The 19,389-nt window shown below is 35.9% G+C and overlaps 1 protein-coding gene across 1 annotated transcript; it reads right to left on the bottom strand.

Annotated features, from left to right (window-relative positions):
* Nucleotides 1-13,101: 13,101 nt before the first annotated feature.
* Nucleotides 13,102-14,214, bottom strand: LOC133524791 (uncharacterized). Its single transcript, XM_061860933.1, is given in 3 exon segments — nucleotides 13,102-13,815; nucleotides 13,817-13,889; nucleotides 13,981-14,214. Coding segments are annotated over 3 exon segments (282 nt in total). The 5' UTR covers nucleotides 14,091-14,214; the 3' UTR covers nucleotides 13,102-13,716.
* Nucleotides 14,215-19,389: the final 5,175 nt, after the last annotated feature.

The following is a 19,389-nucleotide window of genomic DNA, read 5'->3' as shown; positions in this document are numbered from 1 at the left end:
ACTGAAATTTACCTAAAACATAACTTGAAAACTTCGTGGACCTACTTAATCATTGGCTTGGCTCAGATTGAACTCTTCTAACATTAATAACACTACGTAGTGTTCTAAATAAGGCATAAAGCATACATATTAGTCAATTATTACAAATCTTTTTTAACAACTAAATTAATTATTCTTTGGAAAATGTAGTATTAATCACATTAGGTACTCCAGTCATTAAAATTCAATCATTTCAGCATACAAAGAAAGCTCAACGGGTAAACTTTTATTGTATATTGAAATTACTGAAATCTACTTTAAATATAATTTGACCTCGTCGAGTAATCGTTGGCTCGGGTAAAACTGTTACAATATCTGAATGTTGCATGGTGCAAATGTCATCAACTGTTGGGTATGTAAAGGTCGTTCCTGTATCACATTTGGATTCCTTAACTTTTCGTACAAACTTAACCATAGGATTCACACCATCAGTCGACAGAACCTTACCCACAAAGTGTTTTAAACTCTTTTTTGTACGGAATTGAGCAATAATCCAGTCATTTTCTTTAAGTTTTTCTTGATTTTCAGAAAAATATTCAATATCATGTAATCCAAAAGGGATCATTGTATTTGTGGAGTCGAAATTTTCCTTTTCTTCTTGTTCTCGCAAGGATTCAGCTATGTAATATTCATTTATTGTTTCGTATTCAGAATCATCTGTGTCAGCTGTTATAACTTCATTACCCTCAGATGTTGAGCTCGACTCACTATCGTATCTTTTTTTCTTTCTTTTGACTGAAGTATGTCCTCGGGATGTCTTTTTTTCTTTTGAATTATTTTCGACTACTTTCTTTCTCTTAATTTTCTTAACTTTTCTGGTATCTTCCTTCTTTACTTTCTTCGTTTGCTTCTTTTTCATCCCTTGCAAGCATTCTGCATAAATCAGTTTTATGCGTAGCGTAAAATGGTGTGTTTTATGTCTTACCAGAAGCTTTCTCTAAAGAGCAAACATCACTAGTAGATGTTCCTGCTTTAATAAGCACATTGGAAAGAACGATTATTTTATTTTTCCTAGCAGGACTATTTTGCACGGAGCTTTTATCAGCCTTTCGTGCCATGAATGTGTTTGTGGAAGCTTTAAATTGTGAAAGATCAGTAGGTGCCGATTTTGCAGTGTCAATATGCAATGATTTGCCCAAACAGGAATTAATTACACTGATTGCTTAGGCTTTCAGGGATATTAATATCCTGATACTGAGGGATACTGAAAGTCTCTTCCAAGTAATAGTCTTGATCATAATTTGTATCACTGTTTGAACAAATATCAGTAGTTTCTGCAATATAAAAGCCAGTTCGTTCGTCCAAATAAAAAGATTCATTTTTTCCTTTTTGTACATTAGCCACTTTAGCGGATTTCTTTTTTGCTTTCTTATTGCAAGAATCAACATTTAAATCAACATTTTCCACGTTAGCAGTTTTCTTTTTTGCTTTCTTATTGCCAAAATCAACATTTAAATCGGAAACAGTCACTGATTTTCCTGGCTCGCAATTAATTTTTTTATTCCTCTGTACTTGCATAGGCTTTTGCGCTCTGGTCTCTTGTAAATAATCCACCAATACTTGATCGATTCCATAAGACAGTAATTCTTCTTGCATTTCTGGGATTCTTTTGAGAACTTCTTGCGGATTCAGTGGAACGACTCCCGATGCCCTAAAGCCACTTATTATGTTCGTTGCCTCCATCATCCGAATTGCTTCAGTTAATTCACAAAGCAATTTCGGGAAATGCTTTTTGTTTAATGAGGTTTGGGTTGGATTTCTGAGCTTGTACTGGTACAGAATTTTACGCCAGCATCTTTTCAAAGGCGCAAAAAATGCGACATCTAACGGTTGTGTAAGATGTGTTGATCTTGTAGGGATGAATACAAACTTGATGTTATGTTGTTCGCATAACTCAACTACCTTGATGCTCAAATGGCTAGATAAGTTATCGCAAATGACAACTTTTGTCCCTGCAGTTTCTTTTGCCCACGGTAGAATGATTGTTTGAAAGTAATTCTCAAACATTGCGCTGTCAAACCACCCCGACTTAGTACAATTATATCTGGTTTCTGGTGGTCCCCCATTAACCCATTCTGAGTACAAATTTGCTGCTTTGTACACAACATACAAAGGAAGGCACTTACCGCTTGCGGTTGCCGTGAACATGAGAGATATGTTTCCTTTGCTGGAATTCATTATTCTTTCTGGGTACTTAACCCCCCTTCGAAAGATACCCTTAGATGAGCCAGGGTCATCTGTTCGGCTGGTATGTCTTTCAATGTCACACTTAAATTATTAAAATAGTCTACAATTTCTTCAGCACCTTTTTCAGCTCTCGCCCTTGAAATATTTTGAGTAGTTCTCAAAGTCAATTCGTCAGCATGCCTTGCCAAAAAGTTCTGCACCCATGCATCACCAGGAATTTTATTTTTGAAAATCTGATCTCGTGAGTTTTTTTTTAAGTATTCGTGAACCAATAGCTTCAGATCTAGTTTTGTAAGTGGGGAGCCAAAATTGCTGGAAGCTTGCAAAACCTTTACAATTTTATCCTCTTCTTCAGCTGTTAATGCAGTAGGATGTCCGACGGACTTCGTATGTATTTTTTTTAGTTTATTAACTATAGTCCGCCTTGGGATACCAAACTGTCTTTGAGCATCTCTAGATGAAATTTTACCTGATTGCACAGACTCACACGCAAGCATTAACATTTCATCAGAGTAATTTTTATACATCCTGGATCCAAGTTCACGCCTTGACTTTCTTTTTCTAATACGAGATTTATGTTTGTTTTTCTGAAATACAAAATACCAAATTATTTTAACGTAGTAAGTAAATTAACAAATAGTTTTATTTTTGTTACTAACCTACATACTTGAGACTTAAATAACCAAATCATAAAAATGACATTTGTAATATAAGCTTTTTTTCGCTGACTGTGCTTTTTGTTGACTGTACTTGTATTGTCAACTGAGATCTATATATGTACCAACCAAATTTCAATTGGTTACCTTAAGTTTTCTGAAGTGGCCATTACTATTTTTTTTTTTTTAATAGACACATAATGGAGTTCAGAACTCTAGCTACTTTTTTAATTATTTATGGTTTTGTAAAAATATTTTTTTGAATATTTATTTTGACATAACACACGTTTGAACGCATTTATAGCTTAGATGCCTTAGTCTGTCGTAAAAAAGTAAAAATGTCGAGTTGACAGCTGCCAGTTGCCAAATGTCACACACACAGCTGAACCGCGTACAAACAAAGTCGTAGTTGTAACCAATGAGGAAGCAATATTTGACAACTGGCAGCTGTCAACTCTACGTTTTTCACTTTTTTACGGAAGACTAAGGCATCTGTGCTATAAATGCGTTCAAACGTGTGGTATGTCAAAATAGTTATTCAATTTTATTTCTGAAAAACGGCCGGTAATCAAAAATGAAACTATAGTTTTCGACTCCATTATATATTAACCATAGAAAAAAATGAATTCCTCATGTGGAGACGATCCCGGTTGAACCAGAATGTCACTACCAGATTGTATTGTCACTGGTAGTAGAAGTAGTATGCTATAATCTCAGCTCAATCGGATACCAAAAAGTGGTCGAAAAATGGCTTGCAAGATTTGATCCGAACATATGTACGTACATACAAATATTGCAAGATTTGCACATTAATAAAAAAAAAAGTTTGTAAAAAAAAGTGTCAACCCTAAGCATTTTTTTACTGCGGGCAATGTTGACACTCATACGACGGTACATTACTGGGTAATTTTGCCCATCAGCATAACTTTTGTAATATACTAGTTACAGTAACGAACCTAGCATCAAAATACTCAGCTCATGGTTTTACATTACATACAATCGATTCAACATACCTGTGTATTCGCCATGATGTACAATTCCCTTCCAAAATTTCTCAGTAATTGGCCCGCAAAAATACACTCCGTACTCGACAAGTCCCGACTGGTTACTGAATGAAGTCAGGAGTGCACGCGCTATTCTGTGTTGCCACAGGTATAGTTTACTTTCTACCAATGTCATCAATGTTGCCATAATTTTGTAACTTTTTTAGATATTAGTATATTGCCTTAGAAATTGTGTTTTGGGCAATGTTCCCCCTGGTGGCAAAGTTGGCGTATTTAACGGTTAGGTTTGGCTCGGCGCCATCGTGGGCCACGTTATGCTGCACGTAAACCTCACTCTCTTGTTTGATTCACACCGATTTTCTACTCGACACACGCGAAATGATCCGCATAACTGTTCTCGGAGCGGAAGTTCCGACATTTTTTTCCGCACTTTTACTCCTGCGCTCCTTCTTGTCATTCTCTGTGGTCGGCTCAGAGAATGGTCATAGACTAACACAAAGTACGTTAATTCACATCTTATAGATTATTGATGCATTCTCGTAGTTTCCTACTTTTTTTAGAAAATGTAAATTATCCCAATAAAATGTCCCATTTACCTAACATTATTATTAATTCACATCATTGTTCACCGTATTATTTTTCGAACAGTAAAATTACCACGTTTATGACTTGGATAAAACATTTGTTATCAGCGGTCAAACAATGGCCTTACCAAGTGCGCAATGGGCGCGTGCAACATAGGCGCAGGTAGAGACCGTAATGTGACAGTTAGTGTAAATGCTACCGAAGGTTTGAAGTGGGAAGTTTTTTTTGGTTTATTAAAACACAAGACATTGTACAGTCAAGTGTAAAAATATGGCTGTACACATCTTACTCAAAAATATGTCCCATAGCATCTTATTCCAGTGTAAATAATAAGAGCGTAGTACCATATTTATGAGACGATTCTCTCGATACATATTTTTGCAGCTGACTGTAACATAAATCAAATTTTAATAAATTACATCAAGTTTTCAAAATGCCCACCACGTTGTCGAAGACACAAAGCCGCCCGTTGAGAAATCTGATGTGTGGCCCTCCGTATCATTGCGGAATCATTTTTAATGTCGTTCGCACAGTTCATAATGCATTCTTGTAAATCCGCCTCATTGTGAATAGGGGTGCTGTAGACGCGCTGTTACATTGTGCCCCACAAAAAGTAATCAAGGGGTGTCATATTGGGCGACCGTGGCGGCCAACCTACAGGCCCTTGCCGACCAATCCATTGATTAGGATAGGTATTGTTCAAGAATGCCCTCACATCTAGCGCGTAATGGGCAGGGCAACCATCCATCTGCAGAAACATCCTTCGGCGTAATGAGGAGTGGCACGTATTCCAGCTGGTCCGGCAAATCATCCCTTAAGAGTTCTAAAAATCTTGGTCCGTTTAAGATTCTCGGCAGTATTATTGGCTCAACCAAAATGTCGTCAATGAGAGCCGCCCATACATTAACTCTCTCTCTTGAAAACCAGAGGGTCGTTTTAATTTTGGATTCTCGCTCTTGGGACACCATCGGTGCTCGTAAACGTAGCTTCATCCATCCACAGTATTGTTCTCATGAATTCTGGATGTTCTCTTATTTTAGCCAGGGTCCAAGTTGACATGACGCACCTTAGACGCCAGTCTACGTCGTCAACAGAGATAGTTTTTAAATAGAAATTTACAATTAGTAACTGATAAAAACTTAAAAAAAAAAACTACCCATAAATATTACCAATAAAATCATTTTCAGCGATTTTGTAAGTGGGGATTTACTTTCAAACAAAAACTTGATCGTTAAACGCAATAATACTTAATCGTATAGTGTTTATTTTGGGTGATAACGAAACTTTCTTAACATTCGCATTCTGCTAGCAAAATGTACTCGAATGTTCTAACTAAAAAACGGTGACACGTAATTTGATCCCGGGAATTCGATCCCACGACAACTGATCCCAGACATTTGATCCCAACGTCAACTGATCCTAACTTGTGATTGGTCAGTTACTTATTTGGCCAGGATCCCTAAAAAACACTGTTAATAAATACCCACAAAGTTGCAAAAAATGTTCAGCAAATTAGCGTCTAATTAAGTTTTTTTCTCTCTACGACGAACACACACTTCTTAAAAACTATTCAAAGCTCGAGCGCTGTCAACATTCAGCCAAGCCTTTGCAGTGGTTTCATCACGCTAAAGGCTCGGCGCCTAGCTGACATCAGCAACCCGTAAGCTTTATATACATTTCTTTTGTTCATTTCAAAATCCGATTTTCTCGTATACACTGAGTTATATAAAAATACAATATTAATTAATTATACAAAGAAATTCATAAGACAAAATTTCAAAAGAACTCACACATGTACAACGTGTAACAAAAGTCGTTAATTTAAACAAGTGACATGTTTTCGAAAAATTAGCATTAAAATAACAGCTGCGTCTACAAGCTACCAAACAACTATATTATTAGCCTGCCATGACCTAGCGCACGTTGAACAAGGTCATGTTCGCCACTTCGTTCTTATTACAGTTTATCGCTAGGCGTTTTTTATAGCTTCATATTAACGCGTTCAAGTAAAATATAATGCGACAGTTTTTTAAATAAAACTACATTTATTGATGAATAAACATAGATTTTAATGATAAGCACAGTGGATTCCTTACTTATAATCTAAGTAAAACTACCTTGAGATAATAACATTATTTAGTAGAATTGTTTTAGTCATAGTTGAAATGCCATTAATTGTTGACAAAAAGTAAAAGACTACACGGTAACAAAACAAGTACTGAGCGAGTGAAATAACTGGAGAGTTCAACTGTCGTCGAATGTTTGTTACGATTCTTGGCAGCGACATCCACGCAGTTTTTGCCATTTCGTACAGAGCATTACCTGCTGCACAAAACATGCCGGCTTGATTGTATCCATTAGTGCAATATACCACAATAGGTCCTATGAAAATTCCATCAAGTTCACCAACTTTCTTAACTTTTGATTGTAAATGGTTCACTCTTTTAATGAACTCAAAAAATTTAGACACATCTCGAGGAATATCGTTCTCTGTCCAGTCCCTAAAAGATAGATGACAACATGACGTTTAGGTCCTACTCCATCAAATAAATGCAGTTCTGTAGCCACGAAGTTGTCAAACGTTTTGCTTTTGATTGTTGTTATTTGGTACCGACCAGCTTGGAGCACACCATTTTCTTCTGGACTCCAGTACCTGTTATCTTCGTTTTCTGGTTCTGATTGCAGTGCCACTACAAGGTAATTTTGCTCACTCCAGAGCATATGGTAGAATTTTTCCAGTGAGTTCGCAGTTGGGTTTTCACAGCAGATGAATTTTTTCTTATCTTCAAAGCCGTCAAAATAGGTCATCCTTCGATGAGCTCCACGCGGACCGGCTTCTTGTTGATTGAGTAGTTGACAGTATTCGTTCCTCAGGGTGCAAATAAAATGTGGATTTTTTGCATTTATACACAAGTGAATAGCGTTGTACTTTTTAAACTGATTGTGGTCCATCTTGCAAAATGTTTGTTTAGAAAGCGCCGGCTGTTACTACGGTGGCGGACTAAAATGAAATACTCACAGCAACGTGAAATCTAGTGTTTATATCAAAGCCTAGTGTCTATAAATTGTGAATGGGTTGGCGAGCTAGCGTCATTAGAATGTTGAAGTCAAAGACAAACAAAAGTCTATATTTTTATTTACATGCTTTATTATGAAAAAAAGTCAATCAAATTAACGTTATTTACTGATTATCATTATTCTTTATTTACATAATGAAAAATGAAAAAACTTTATTCTGGCGAAATCTTCTTCCATCACAAAATGTTGATATCCAACGGGTTAAAACCAAAACGTTTATATATTGCTAAAATTGCAGTTTTGTGAGCTGAGATTAGAACATTAATCTTCTCGCATTCGTCGCATATGAATCGGCATCCGAAATGAAACAGCAAAAAAGCCTTTTCCTTCTTCAAACAACCGATTGCATCACGGTGCAAATTAATTTCAAGTCGCATACTACTTGTCATTTGAACTATAGCTGACTGTAACAAAAACATGAAACTTATTTAAATACCAAATTGTTCATCACTATACAAAAATCAAAAATTAACAATTAGTAACTTACATCTTGTTCCATTTTATTTTGATCAGCCAAGACAATTAGTGTAATCCAAGCACTTATTTTTTAGATTTACCAAATTCTTTTTTTGATGTACGCTATAACATATACTCGTTGAACGTAATTAACGTTTTAATTGTACTTCTATATATGTTGCACAACTGCTTCTTTTATGCAGTATACAGCTGTATTAGTGCTTAATATTTAATGTCTTTCATGTGTGAATAGTCCTTTTGTCTGATATTGTCTGTTATAGTCTGCTATAGTCTGTTATAGTTAGGGTATAATTCTCTGAGTTTGTATTTAAACTTCATGCAGTTCAAATTTCGAATCAGAATGAATATAAGAGAGTTTGGTCGGGATTTTTTTTCGAAAAATTTGTATGGACTGTATACAGATGAGAACGATGAGATTTTTTTCTGGAATTAAAAAGTAACCGTAAAATACGTCACTGGCTTGCCCCGGACTCGCGCGTGTTGGAGGTTACGTAAATCGAGTGGAATGAAGATTTGCAGGATACGTACAACGATGACAGGAGCCGGGAACTGAGAACGGCGCGGGATTGGGAAATTAATAATACAATGACATTCAATTCAATTAATTCAATGTTTATGGCACCAACAACTCCCGATGACATCCGTATACTTATAGATTCGTTGAAAAATACACATAGTACAGGAATCGATGGACTAACAACCAAGATCATTAAAAGAGTAAATCACACTATCTCTAAACCTTTGAGTTTCCTAATAAATTTATCCATCAAAAAAGGTGTATTTCCGGACAGGTTGAAAACATCTATCATTAAACCGCTCTTTAAGAAAGGTGATAAACTAGATATTAATAATTACCTATAGCGTTATTACCAATATTTTCAAAAGTATTTGAAAAAGTTATTTATAATAATATTAATTCGTACTTTGAAAAGAAGGACTTATTTGCCAAAGAGCAGAAGGGGTTTCGAAAAACCAAATCAATAAACATGGCTATATATGAATTACTACAGATAATCATGGAAAAAGTAGACAAAATAATACCGCTATGCGCAGTATACATGGATATGTCGAAGGCCTTTGACTTCGTCGACCATGAATTATTGTTAAATAAGCTATACAGATATGGTATACGAGGTAATGCCCACGATTTGATCAAATCTTATTTAAGAAATCGGAAACAAATTACTCAAGTGAATAGAATATGTTTAGACAGTAAAATTGAATGCACGTTCTCATCAGATACACAAGAAGTAATACGCGGGGTACCACAGGGTAGCGTTTTAGGCCCTTTACTGTTCAACGTATATATTAATGATCTTCCACTAGCCGTTGAATATCCTATGATACTCTTTGCTGATGACAGCACGGTAATCATCTCAGTAGAAGACTCAGATTTAGAGACATACCAACTAAACATTAATAGAACGCTTGAACGAATAATTGAATGGATGAACAAAAACAATCTGAAAATAAATTTATCTCAAAAAAAAAAATGAATTTTAGACAAAGAGTTAATAAAACGATTGACTTAAATATTAATTATAGGAATACACAGATAGACGAAACTGAAATGACACGCTTTTTAGGATTATATTTAGACAATAAATTGACATGGAAAAATCAAATCGATGTAGTATGTAGTAAACTAGACCAATATTCTTACGCATTATATAACCAAAGGAAAGTAGCTAATCAGCCTACTGTGCTTACAGCGTATCACGCCTACGTAACGTCCACTTTACGGTATGGAGTTATGTTCTGGGGAAACTCCACAGATAGAGAAAGAGCATTTAGAGCACAAAAGAGATGTCTTAGAGCAGCATTAGGGCATGCAATCCGTGATCCCGTGATCACGAAATCCCGGGATCACGGGCCAGTTTTACGATATTACAATACCGGTATTTCAAAGGACCAATATCGAAATATCGGGATTTCGAAATTCATTTTTCTAAGTAGATTTCTAAAGAAATAATACACGGCAATTATTACCTCTATCTCTATATTTGTTATTATTTAACACTTTAGATGGCCTGGTTTGAAAAAGTATTTAAATTTAAAATAACACATGGTGGTGCATAGCACAAAGCTCGGGAAGTCGGGAACACTCGGGGTTTTCCGTCAGATAATCGAGCCGCGCCGCAGGTAAACGGTTTGCCGCCATGAAGGACTTGGATTGGACCATATCGTTATCTATTGTTTTTGCATAGATAGTATTAGGATAACTGCATGCCTTAGTTGCTAAATAGCCACGATCACCGAAACTACGTATGTGTAGCCGATTTGTAAACAAAAATACACTATTTGGTTTATGTTGGTAGCTGGTGCTTAACTTTTTATTTGACTGACGTGACATTTGAATTATGTTGTGTGTTTTTTAGTGAATGTTTATGTACCCGACAACGGAGGAAAATGTAAGTAATAGAAACCTTATTTATATTTATGTGAATTTATATTAGCTTATCGGTCTAATAAAATTATCGTCAGTTGAATTTATATGATTTTCTAATCGTCATTTAAAATTAATAACTACTTACGAATACGATACTGTTTTACGATGTTGATTTTTTTGCATTTGTATATTAGATTCTAATTATTTACTGTTATTTAGCGTATTTTTAATGACAATTTTATTCTTAATAATGACTGCCGCCTTTAAAAACAAATGATGACTAATATTATGATGTTGATTTCTTTGAATTTTTCTTTATTTTTATTGTTGTTGATTTAGCGTTTATTTTTATTTACATTTGTATTTTAATGTTAATATTGTTGATTTTTATGTCCATTTTATCCTTAATAAAGACTGATTTACCACGCAAAGGACTTTTTTTTAAATATTTCTTAATCCCGGTATTAATCCCGTGATCCCGGTATTGGAACTCAATATCGGATTTCAATATCGGGATTGAAAATGGTCCGATATTGCATGCCCTAAGCAGCATGTTATGAAAAATCTTTAGAGTCATGTAAACCCTTGTACACAAAACATCAAATATTAACTTTGCCTTGCCTTTTCATCTATGAAGTAGCTATACATGTAAAATTTAACATAGGTCAATATACAAAACTTAATAGCATTAGACATCAAGGAGAAATATACGCAAAACCATCCAAAACGGCCTTACTTTCCAAAAGTGTATTTGGAATGGCACCCAAATTATATAATAAACTCCCAAAATGTATATTAAACTGTAATAATCAAAAACATTTTAAGAAAATTTTGCACGACTTTTTATCAAAAAAAGCCTACTACTCCATTCAAGAGTACCTCTGTGACACATTGTAACATCATCGTGTAATATTAAATATGAGACCGCTTTTGTTAACTTACGTAAATGTATTGTGATTTGCATGACTTATGTATTAAGTAGTAGTAAGTTCCTAGATAATAAGTTTGACTGTTTGTACGCCTAATGGCAAGACCATGGTGATCCTATATTATTATGTTCCATCATTGTATCTACCCGTGTTCTACAGACAATAAATCAATTATGAATTATGAATTGCGGAGCTTGTAAATAATACAATGAATCACTCATGACTTTCGGTATATTGAAATAAAATTAAATTTAGATAGTTTAAGGCAGACTGATCTAAAATTAAAATACTCTTGGACCTATCACGAGTGTCATTCATTTCTAAACAATTATTAAGAGGACCAAGGTTTTTTATATTGAAATTACTTTCCAAAAATTTTAACAATTCTTTATGATTGCTGCTGTCTCCACTATAAGACAAATACAAATCGTCTACATACAAGACTATAATGACAAGATAATTTTGCAACCTTTCAATATAGACACAGGGTTCACATTTGTTCTGCACAAACGAATTGGTAGAAAGCAAGTCATGTACCTTAGTGTTCCAAATTCTACTAGCTTGCTTTAGACCATATTACTCTGCTTTTATCACCATTATTAAAGCCGGGGGGTTGCTCCATATACATGGTTTCATGGAGATCTCCATTAAGGAAAGCAGTCGTGACATCAATGTGGTCAATATTTAAATTTAATTGGTTTGCTAACGAAATAACATATTAGGATCATTTGTTAAGTAACCAGAACATCCGGAATCTAAATAAAAGTTATTATTATTTTGTATAGCCATAAGGGCAGCAGCTAAAAAAGTTTTATCATCGTTACTGCCACTTGCCACATTTTTATCACGTTTCAATTTGTAACACTTTGCACGCACATGTCCACTTTTACGACAATAGTTACACACTTTCTTTTTAGATTTGGATAAAAAAGCAGCATTAGCTCCTGATAGGGTGAGCAGATGTCCAGTATTTTACGGGTTGTCCCGTATTAGAGGCACGATTTTTTCATTTTCCCGTAATTTGGCATATATTTTTTCATCCAAATATGTAATTACAAATTGTTGGTTTATGATTGTTTTAAGGGTAATTAATTAGATTGATAGAATACCTACTCTTTATTGGCACACCACAGTAAAAGATACCTACAGCTTGAACATAAACAATTAGCAACAATTATTGAATAGGTTATTTAGTTGATTGTTTCATAATTTTTCTTTCCAGAAAATATAAAAAAAAAAAATAAACATTTAAGTAACATTATTTTTTACAGTCTGTCATTAAGAAATTTAGTATTTGTATAGGTTATTTAATTGATTATTTCGAATTTTTGTAATAAAAACAATATGTTGATTTAAAAAAAACGGGCTTTTTTCCAATTCGGTATTTCCAATGCACTTTTCCCGTAAAACCAGAAATCAGATCTGGCCACCCTACCCTGATGAGTCATTGCCACCAGTCTGGCCACCAGTCCTTTCCTTAGTTTACAAAAAGAAAAGGTTTTCTCAACTATGGCTTGTCGCACCTGTCGACTTTTGCATTTAAATTTCTTCGGTGGCCTTTCACCCTTTTCAATCCACTGCATCGATTCAGACTTATACTCCGGATCTATCTGAGATGGCTCAGACTCATCAACAGTTCGGGAATAAAATTCATCTAAATCATCTTCGCACAATTCTAAAAACGCGCAAGAAGTTTCAACACGACGTTCTTTATCGAAGCCCGTCAGCATTTTCGGTACCCAACGAGTACTGACTTTACTCATGTATAAATGTTAATGTAAAATTTCTTCAACTCTTTCTTTACTAATACCTAAGACCTCAGCTATCTTCTATTTTCTAATACCAGCTTTTTGACTTTTGCTGCGTTTTCTCCGGTCACTACCGATATTGGCCGCCCTGAGCGGGGGTCGTCTTCGATCGATTCCCGTCCGAGTTTAAATAAGCGACTCCACTTTTGACTCCAGAATTGTAAAGAGCTTGAAAAAAAGCCTCTTTGTTAGAGTAATTTCTGCGTCTTACTTTGCGGTCCAGTTCTTCCCATAAATGCTCTATTGGATTAAGATCGGCACTTTGACTCGGCCATTCACAAAACTTCACTTTTTTCCGTTTCAGGAAAGCCTGGATGTGTTTGGATTTGTGCTTAGGGTCATTATCGTGCTGAAAAACCCAGCGAGGTGGCATATATTCTCTCTGGCATAAGGTATCATGTGTGTATTAAGTATGTTTTCGTACACAAAGCGATCCATTATCCCATCAATTCTTACGAGAGGGCCGACCCCGTTTTCACGCCACGGGGTCGGCCCTCTCGTACTCTACAATTAAGTAAGGCGCTTTTAGGGAAACATGTCAATCTAAATTTATTAAGGAGTACGTTAGATACCTATACCTACAGATAAAAACAGACCTACCATTTGTACATTCATTGAGTGATAATGCTTTCTACAGAAATATAAGTGTTCTTCTTTATTTTTTTGGTGTAAACATCTTGAAGTGGCTTTAGTCAATGCTTCCTATCTCCCCTGAGATTCCATATTTATGGAAAAAACTAAAATGTGAAGATTCATTTGTATTGTATTGTGCTCATAAGAGGAGAGAATATAAGTTCCTAATTTAAGTTGTGATTCATCTATTTTTACCTTTGTTTAATGCCATCTCTTTCTTGGCGTGTGGTGGGAAAATTGATAAACCTTTTTACAATATTGAGGTGGTTCAAAGCAGTCGTTACTTCTTCAATATAAACACTCATTGCTTCCTGGGAAAAATGGTGTGCCTTGGCAGTAATACGTTGGTAGCCTGGATACAGTTGGTACACTGTGCATAAAATAGTAATGCAGGAGTTAGTTTGTTGGTTAATTACAAAATAACACTCATAAATGTCACTTTTAAGGAATTTATACTTAACTTTGATTACACTTACACTCTTTGAGAGGATTTCAAATCCGCATGATTTATTAACAAAATTCTTTATTAAAATTATTCTCACTTATGTGTTGAAGTGGGTTTCTTAATATTTTTCTCATAACGGCTTGATATTGTCCTTGTTCACGTCGTTCGTCTTCATATGCAGCCTTCGCTAACATATCCCATGCCAAATAATGCCTTGCTGACATTATTTACATAAATAATGTTAAGAAAATATATATTACTCGTATAACATGAATTCTAATAAGTTTTTACGCTCCAATATGCCAGTGAAATAGATTACTACAGTCGATAACGCATTGCTCGATAGCGTATGTCCAAAATGTGACTCAACTCATGGTACCGATTTCTACAGGCAACAGCTACAAACGTTACTAGCGAGCTCGGTAAAATACCTATCGAAAAGTAATCGCTAGCGTTGAACTCATACTGCCGATCTTTAGTTCTATGAGTGACAACCGACGGCACTGTACTGTTTTCCATACAAATCATTTACGCAATCGCTAGCGAGTATCGTCACTGTAAACTCATGGTAAGGCTACTACAGCTTTACGCCATTCAATGATGCTGTTAGCATCGTGCTTTTCGGAAAGCATTTGACAAACTGGTATGCTCTCTGGCGGACCACTTTTAGGCACTGACGTTAAAATGCTTTCATATAAGAAAATGTGGCCGCTTTTAGGTTCTGGGGCGTGTACTATTTTTTTTACAAAAGTTCCAGTTGTATCAATGCTAAGCTTCGTGCACAACGCCGTGCAGTGTCTTTTAAATAAAAGCAGCTGATCATGGGAATACTAATGCATGAAGAATGTATCTATTCCTTGTTGTTCCTTTCTTTGCAGCATCACGCTTATTTTCCTTATTTGTATATGCATTAAAAATTTGTATATTAAAATGAATTTTTAAAAGTAATTATTACAATGAATAATGTAAACTAAAACTAAAATATGACTAAATTAAATCTAAAATAAAACTAAAATAAATCTAAAGTAAATCTAAAAATGGCCCCAAGGCTACTACAGCTTTACGCCCTTCAATTATGCTGTTAGCGTCGTGTTTTTCGGAAAGCATTTGACAAACTGGTATGCTCTCTGGCGGACCACTTTTAGGCACTGACGTTAAAATGCTTTCATATAAGAAAATATGGCCGCTTTTAGGTTCTGGGGCGTGTACTATTTTTTTTTACAAAAGTTCCAGTTGTATCAATGCTAAGCTTCGTGCACAACGCCGTGCAGTGTCTTTTAAATAAAAGCAGCTGATCATGGGAATACTAATGCATGAAGAATGTATCTATTCCTTTTGTTGTTTCTTTCTTTGCAGCATCACGCTTATTTTCCTTATTTGTATATGCATTAAAAATTTGTATATTAAAATGAATTTTTAAAAGTAATTATTTCAATGTATAATGTAAACTAAAACTAAAATATGACTAAATTAAATCTAAAGTAAATCTTAAAATGACCCCAAGGCTACTACAGCTTTACGCCCTTCAATGATGCTGTTAGCATCGTGCTTTTCGGAAAGCATTTGACAAACTGGTATGCTCTCTGGCGGACCACTTTTAGGCACTGACGTTAAAATGCTTTCATATAAGAAAATGTGGCCGCTTTTAGGTTCTGGGGCGTGTACTATTTTTTTTTACAAAAGTTCCAGTTGTATCAATGCTAAGCTTCGTGCACAACGCCGTGCAGTGTCTTTTAAATAAAAGCAGCTGATCATGGGAATACTAATGCATGAAGAATGTATCTATTCCTTTTGTTGTTCCTTTCTTTGCAGCATCACGCTTATTTTCCTTATTTGTATATGCATTAAAAATTTGTATATTAAAATTAATTTTTAAAAGTAATTATTACAATGAATAATGTAAACTAAAACTAAAATATGACTAAATTAAATCTAAAATAAAACTAAAATAAATCTAAAGTAAATCTAAAAATGGCCCCAAGGCTTCTACAGCTTTACGCCCTTCAATTATGCTGTTAGCATCGTGCTTTTCGGAAAGCATTTGACAAACTGGTATGCTCTCTGGCGGACCACTTTTAGGCACTGACGTTAAAATTCTTTCATATAAGAAAATATGGCCGCTTTTAGGTTCTGGGGCGTGTACTATTTTTTTTTACAAAAGTTCCAGTTGTATCAATGCTAAGCTTCGTGCACAACGCCGTGCAGTGTCTTTTAAATAAAAGCAGCTGATCATGGGAATACTAATGCATGAAGAATGTATCTATTCCTTTTGTTGTTTCTTTCTTTGCAGCATCACGCTTATTTTCCTTATTTGTATATGCATTAAAAATTTGTATATTAAAATGAATTTTTAAAAGTAATTATTTCAATGAATAATGTAAACTAAAACTAAAATATGACCAAATTAAATCTAAAATAAAACTAAAATAAATCTAAAGTAAATCTTAAAATGGCCCCAAGGCTACTACAGCTTTACGCCCTTCAATGATGCTGTTAGCATCGTGCTTTTCGGAAAGCATTTGACAAACTGGTATGCTCTCTGGCGGACCACTTTTAGGCACTGACGTTAAAATTCTTTCATATAAGAAAATATGGCCGCTTTTAGGTTCTGGGGCGTGTACTATTTTTTTTTTACAAAAGTTCCAGTTGTATCAATGCTAAGCTTCGTGCACAACGCCGTGCAGTGTCTTTTAAATAAAAGCAGCTGATCATGGGAATACTAATGTATGAAGAATGTATCTATTCCTTTTGTTGTTCCTTTCTTTGCAGCATCACGCTTATTTTCCTTATTTGTCTATGCATTAAAAATGTGTATATTAAAATGAATTTTTAAAAGTGATTATTACAATTAATAATGTAAACTAAAACTAAAATATGACTAAATTAAATCTAAAATAAAACTTAAATAAATCTAAAGTAAATGTACAAATGGCCCCTGCGGCATAGTACCGAAGACGCTGGCAGCATTTACTCGCTGGATCGTTAGACTGATGCGTTGAGCGAGAAAGCTGCCAGCTCTGTGATCTCCTGTGGCGTCTCTGAGTCTCTTAGACAGATCTTTGAAGAGACTCAGAGCGCCAGGGCCCCACGGACCAAGGGTCTCGACACCGAATGGAATAAAATTGTACTCGGCGCCTCTGCCGCTGTCGCTGCCCTCACGGAAGTTCGGTGGAGATGTGACGGGCCTAGTGTGTCTACACACGTTGCATCCTACACCAGCACCCGTCGCATACTCCACGGAATCAGGGACATCCCGTCCAGCCTCTTGCCGTCAGTTCTGGATATGCCGGTCGGCTCTAAAAGAGCCGGCACATTAACTGAGGCTAGAGACCGGCGGATGATGTCATTGAGGGCAGCATGTCTTGAAAAGCGGCCAGCAAAAAATACTCATGTTAGGTTTTATAGTACGTATCCCCTTTAAAAGGCGAGACAGGCATTCAGCGACGGGAAAGTCGTTTCCAACACTGTCCGCCTTACAGTGATGTTGCGACCGCCAAAATATCCTCGAGCCTTTTTGTCTATTATAACATCAAATTCAAAATTGACTTTTAAAAGAAATTGTCATTCTGATTACTTCAGGTTAACGTGACAGGCATAGTGACAATCATCAACACCTTGATGGAGCCATAACACGAAAAATTGATTGAAGTGATAAAAATGAAACCATGCTGCCACCGCTGGACCTGTATGTCCTTGTGATATGGCGGTTTTTATAAATGTGTTATCGCTCTCTGCCATTTGGTCACGATATGAGTTGAAAGTCAAATAAGCATCCGTGACCACATGGCCGAGAACGTCAAACGAACATGTGTTACTAATATACAATAATATTCAGTCTGATGTCGCGACCATCTTCCCCGTTCCGCTTCTCAGTACTCCTTGCACCGCAAACTTAAAGTTTTCGGACGCAATAGCAAACTCCGCCCCGGGGAAAACGGACAAATACTTGAAATGCTTGGGAGCGCCCAAATCCCTCCAGTTTTCAACCTCGCTGAGGTCTCCACTGATTGAATCTTTTGTTTTTATCTCTTTGATTAAACTAGGTTGTGTTTGAAATTCAGTACGCTCTTTCGATGGCATTGATGTATATTGCCACAAAATTGCCCACTTTCAGTGGCTTTGACTCGACTTTCAATATATTGCACTTCAAGTTCGAGTAAGCACTTTCTACAGGACGTGAAGTGCCTCTCTCGAACGGCAAGTGAAAGCCACGATTTTGAAAACATTGGACTACGAAACAAAATCGGCTGCTATTCGGTGGAATTCCTTTTTAACGACTGGCAGATGGTAGGGGTTGATTTCGCCCTCTGGATCATCGTAAAAAATCATATGGTTTTTAATATTATTACGCCTCTAGTCCACGTTGGGGGCCGGCTCAATGTGCCCACCATCTGCCAGACGTCCTTCGTCACCCTCATGTTAGGTTTTATAGTACGCATCACCTTTAAAAGGCGAGACAGGCATTCAGCGACGGGAAAGTCGTTTCCAACACTGTCCGCCTTACAGTGATGTTGCGACCGCCAAAATATCCTTGAGCCTTTTTGTAAATTTAATGAGAGAGTACATATTTATTAAAATACCCAAGCATCTCAGCATCAGGCTTATTTGTGTATTATAACTTTAAATTCAAAATTTACTTCAAAAAGAAATTGTCATTCTGATTACTTCAGGTTACATGTTTATACTGATTGATTGTGTCGTTGATGTGATTTTTTATTTATTGTGAATATTTATTAAAAGGGTTTTTTAGGTATGTATATTCCTCCCTTTAATTCATACAGTCCGCCATTCCATACCATCTTTTTTACCTTTGTCGTGAATAGTCCCAGCGTAAGCGTATCTGTCAGAATGCTTCATAATAACAAGGCTATTTATAGGACAACCATGTTCCTGTGGTCGTAGCTTCTTCTCTCTTGATTCCTGCTTGGTCTTCCTCAACACGGCGTTTGAATATAACATTGGCGGTTTCGGGTCGCCTTGCTCCATATTGAGGAAGGCAAGCTCCCGCCTATACACAATAGCACAATTTCTTTTCAGGTCTTGCCCTACTTTTTATCCACGTGCACGTTATTGAATCATCTTTACAAGCAGTAAAATGATGCAGGGAATCCATGCTCTAATCTGGATGAAGTAGGTGCACATTTTTCCTCTTGATGATA

This window comes from Cydia pomonella, chromosome 14, assembly GCF_033807575.1.
Source record: "Cydia pomonella isolate Wapato2018A chromosome 14, ilCydPomo1, whole genome shotgun sequence".
Taxonomy (NCBI): domain Eukaryota; kingdom Metazoa; phylum Arthropoda; class Insecta; order Lepidoptera; family Tortricidae; genus Cydia; species Cydia pomonella.
Note: the sequence above shows the minus strand (reverse complement) of the source record. Positions and strands in the feature narration are given on the sequence as shown.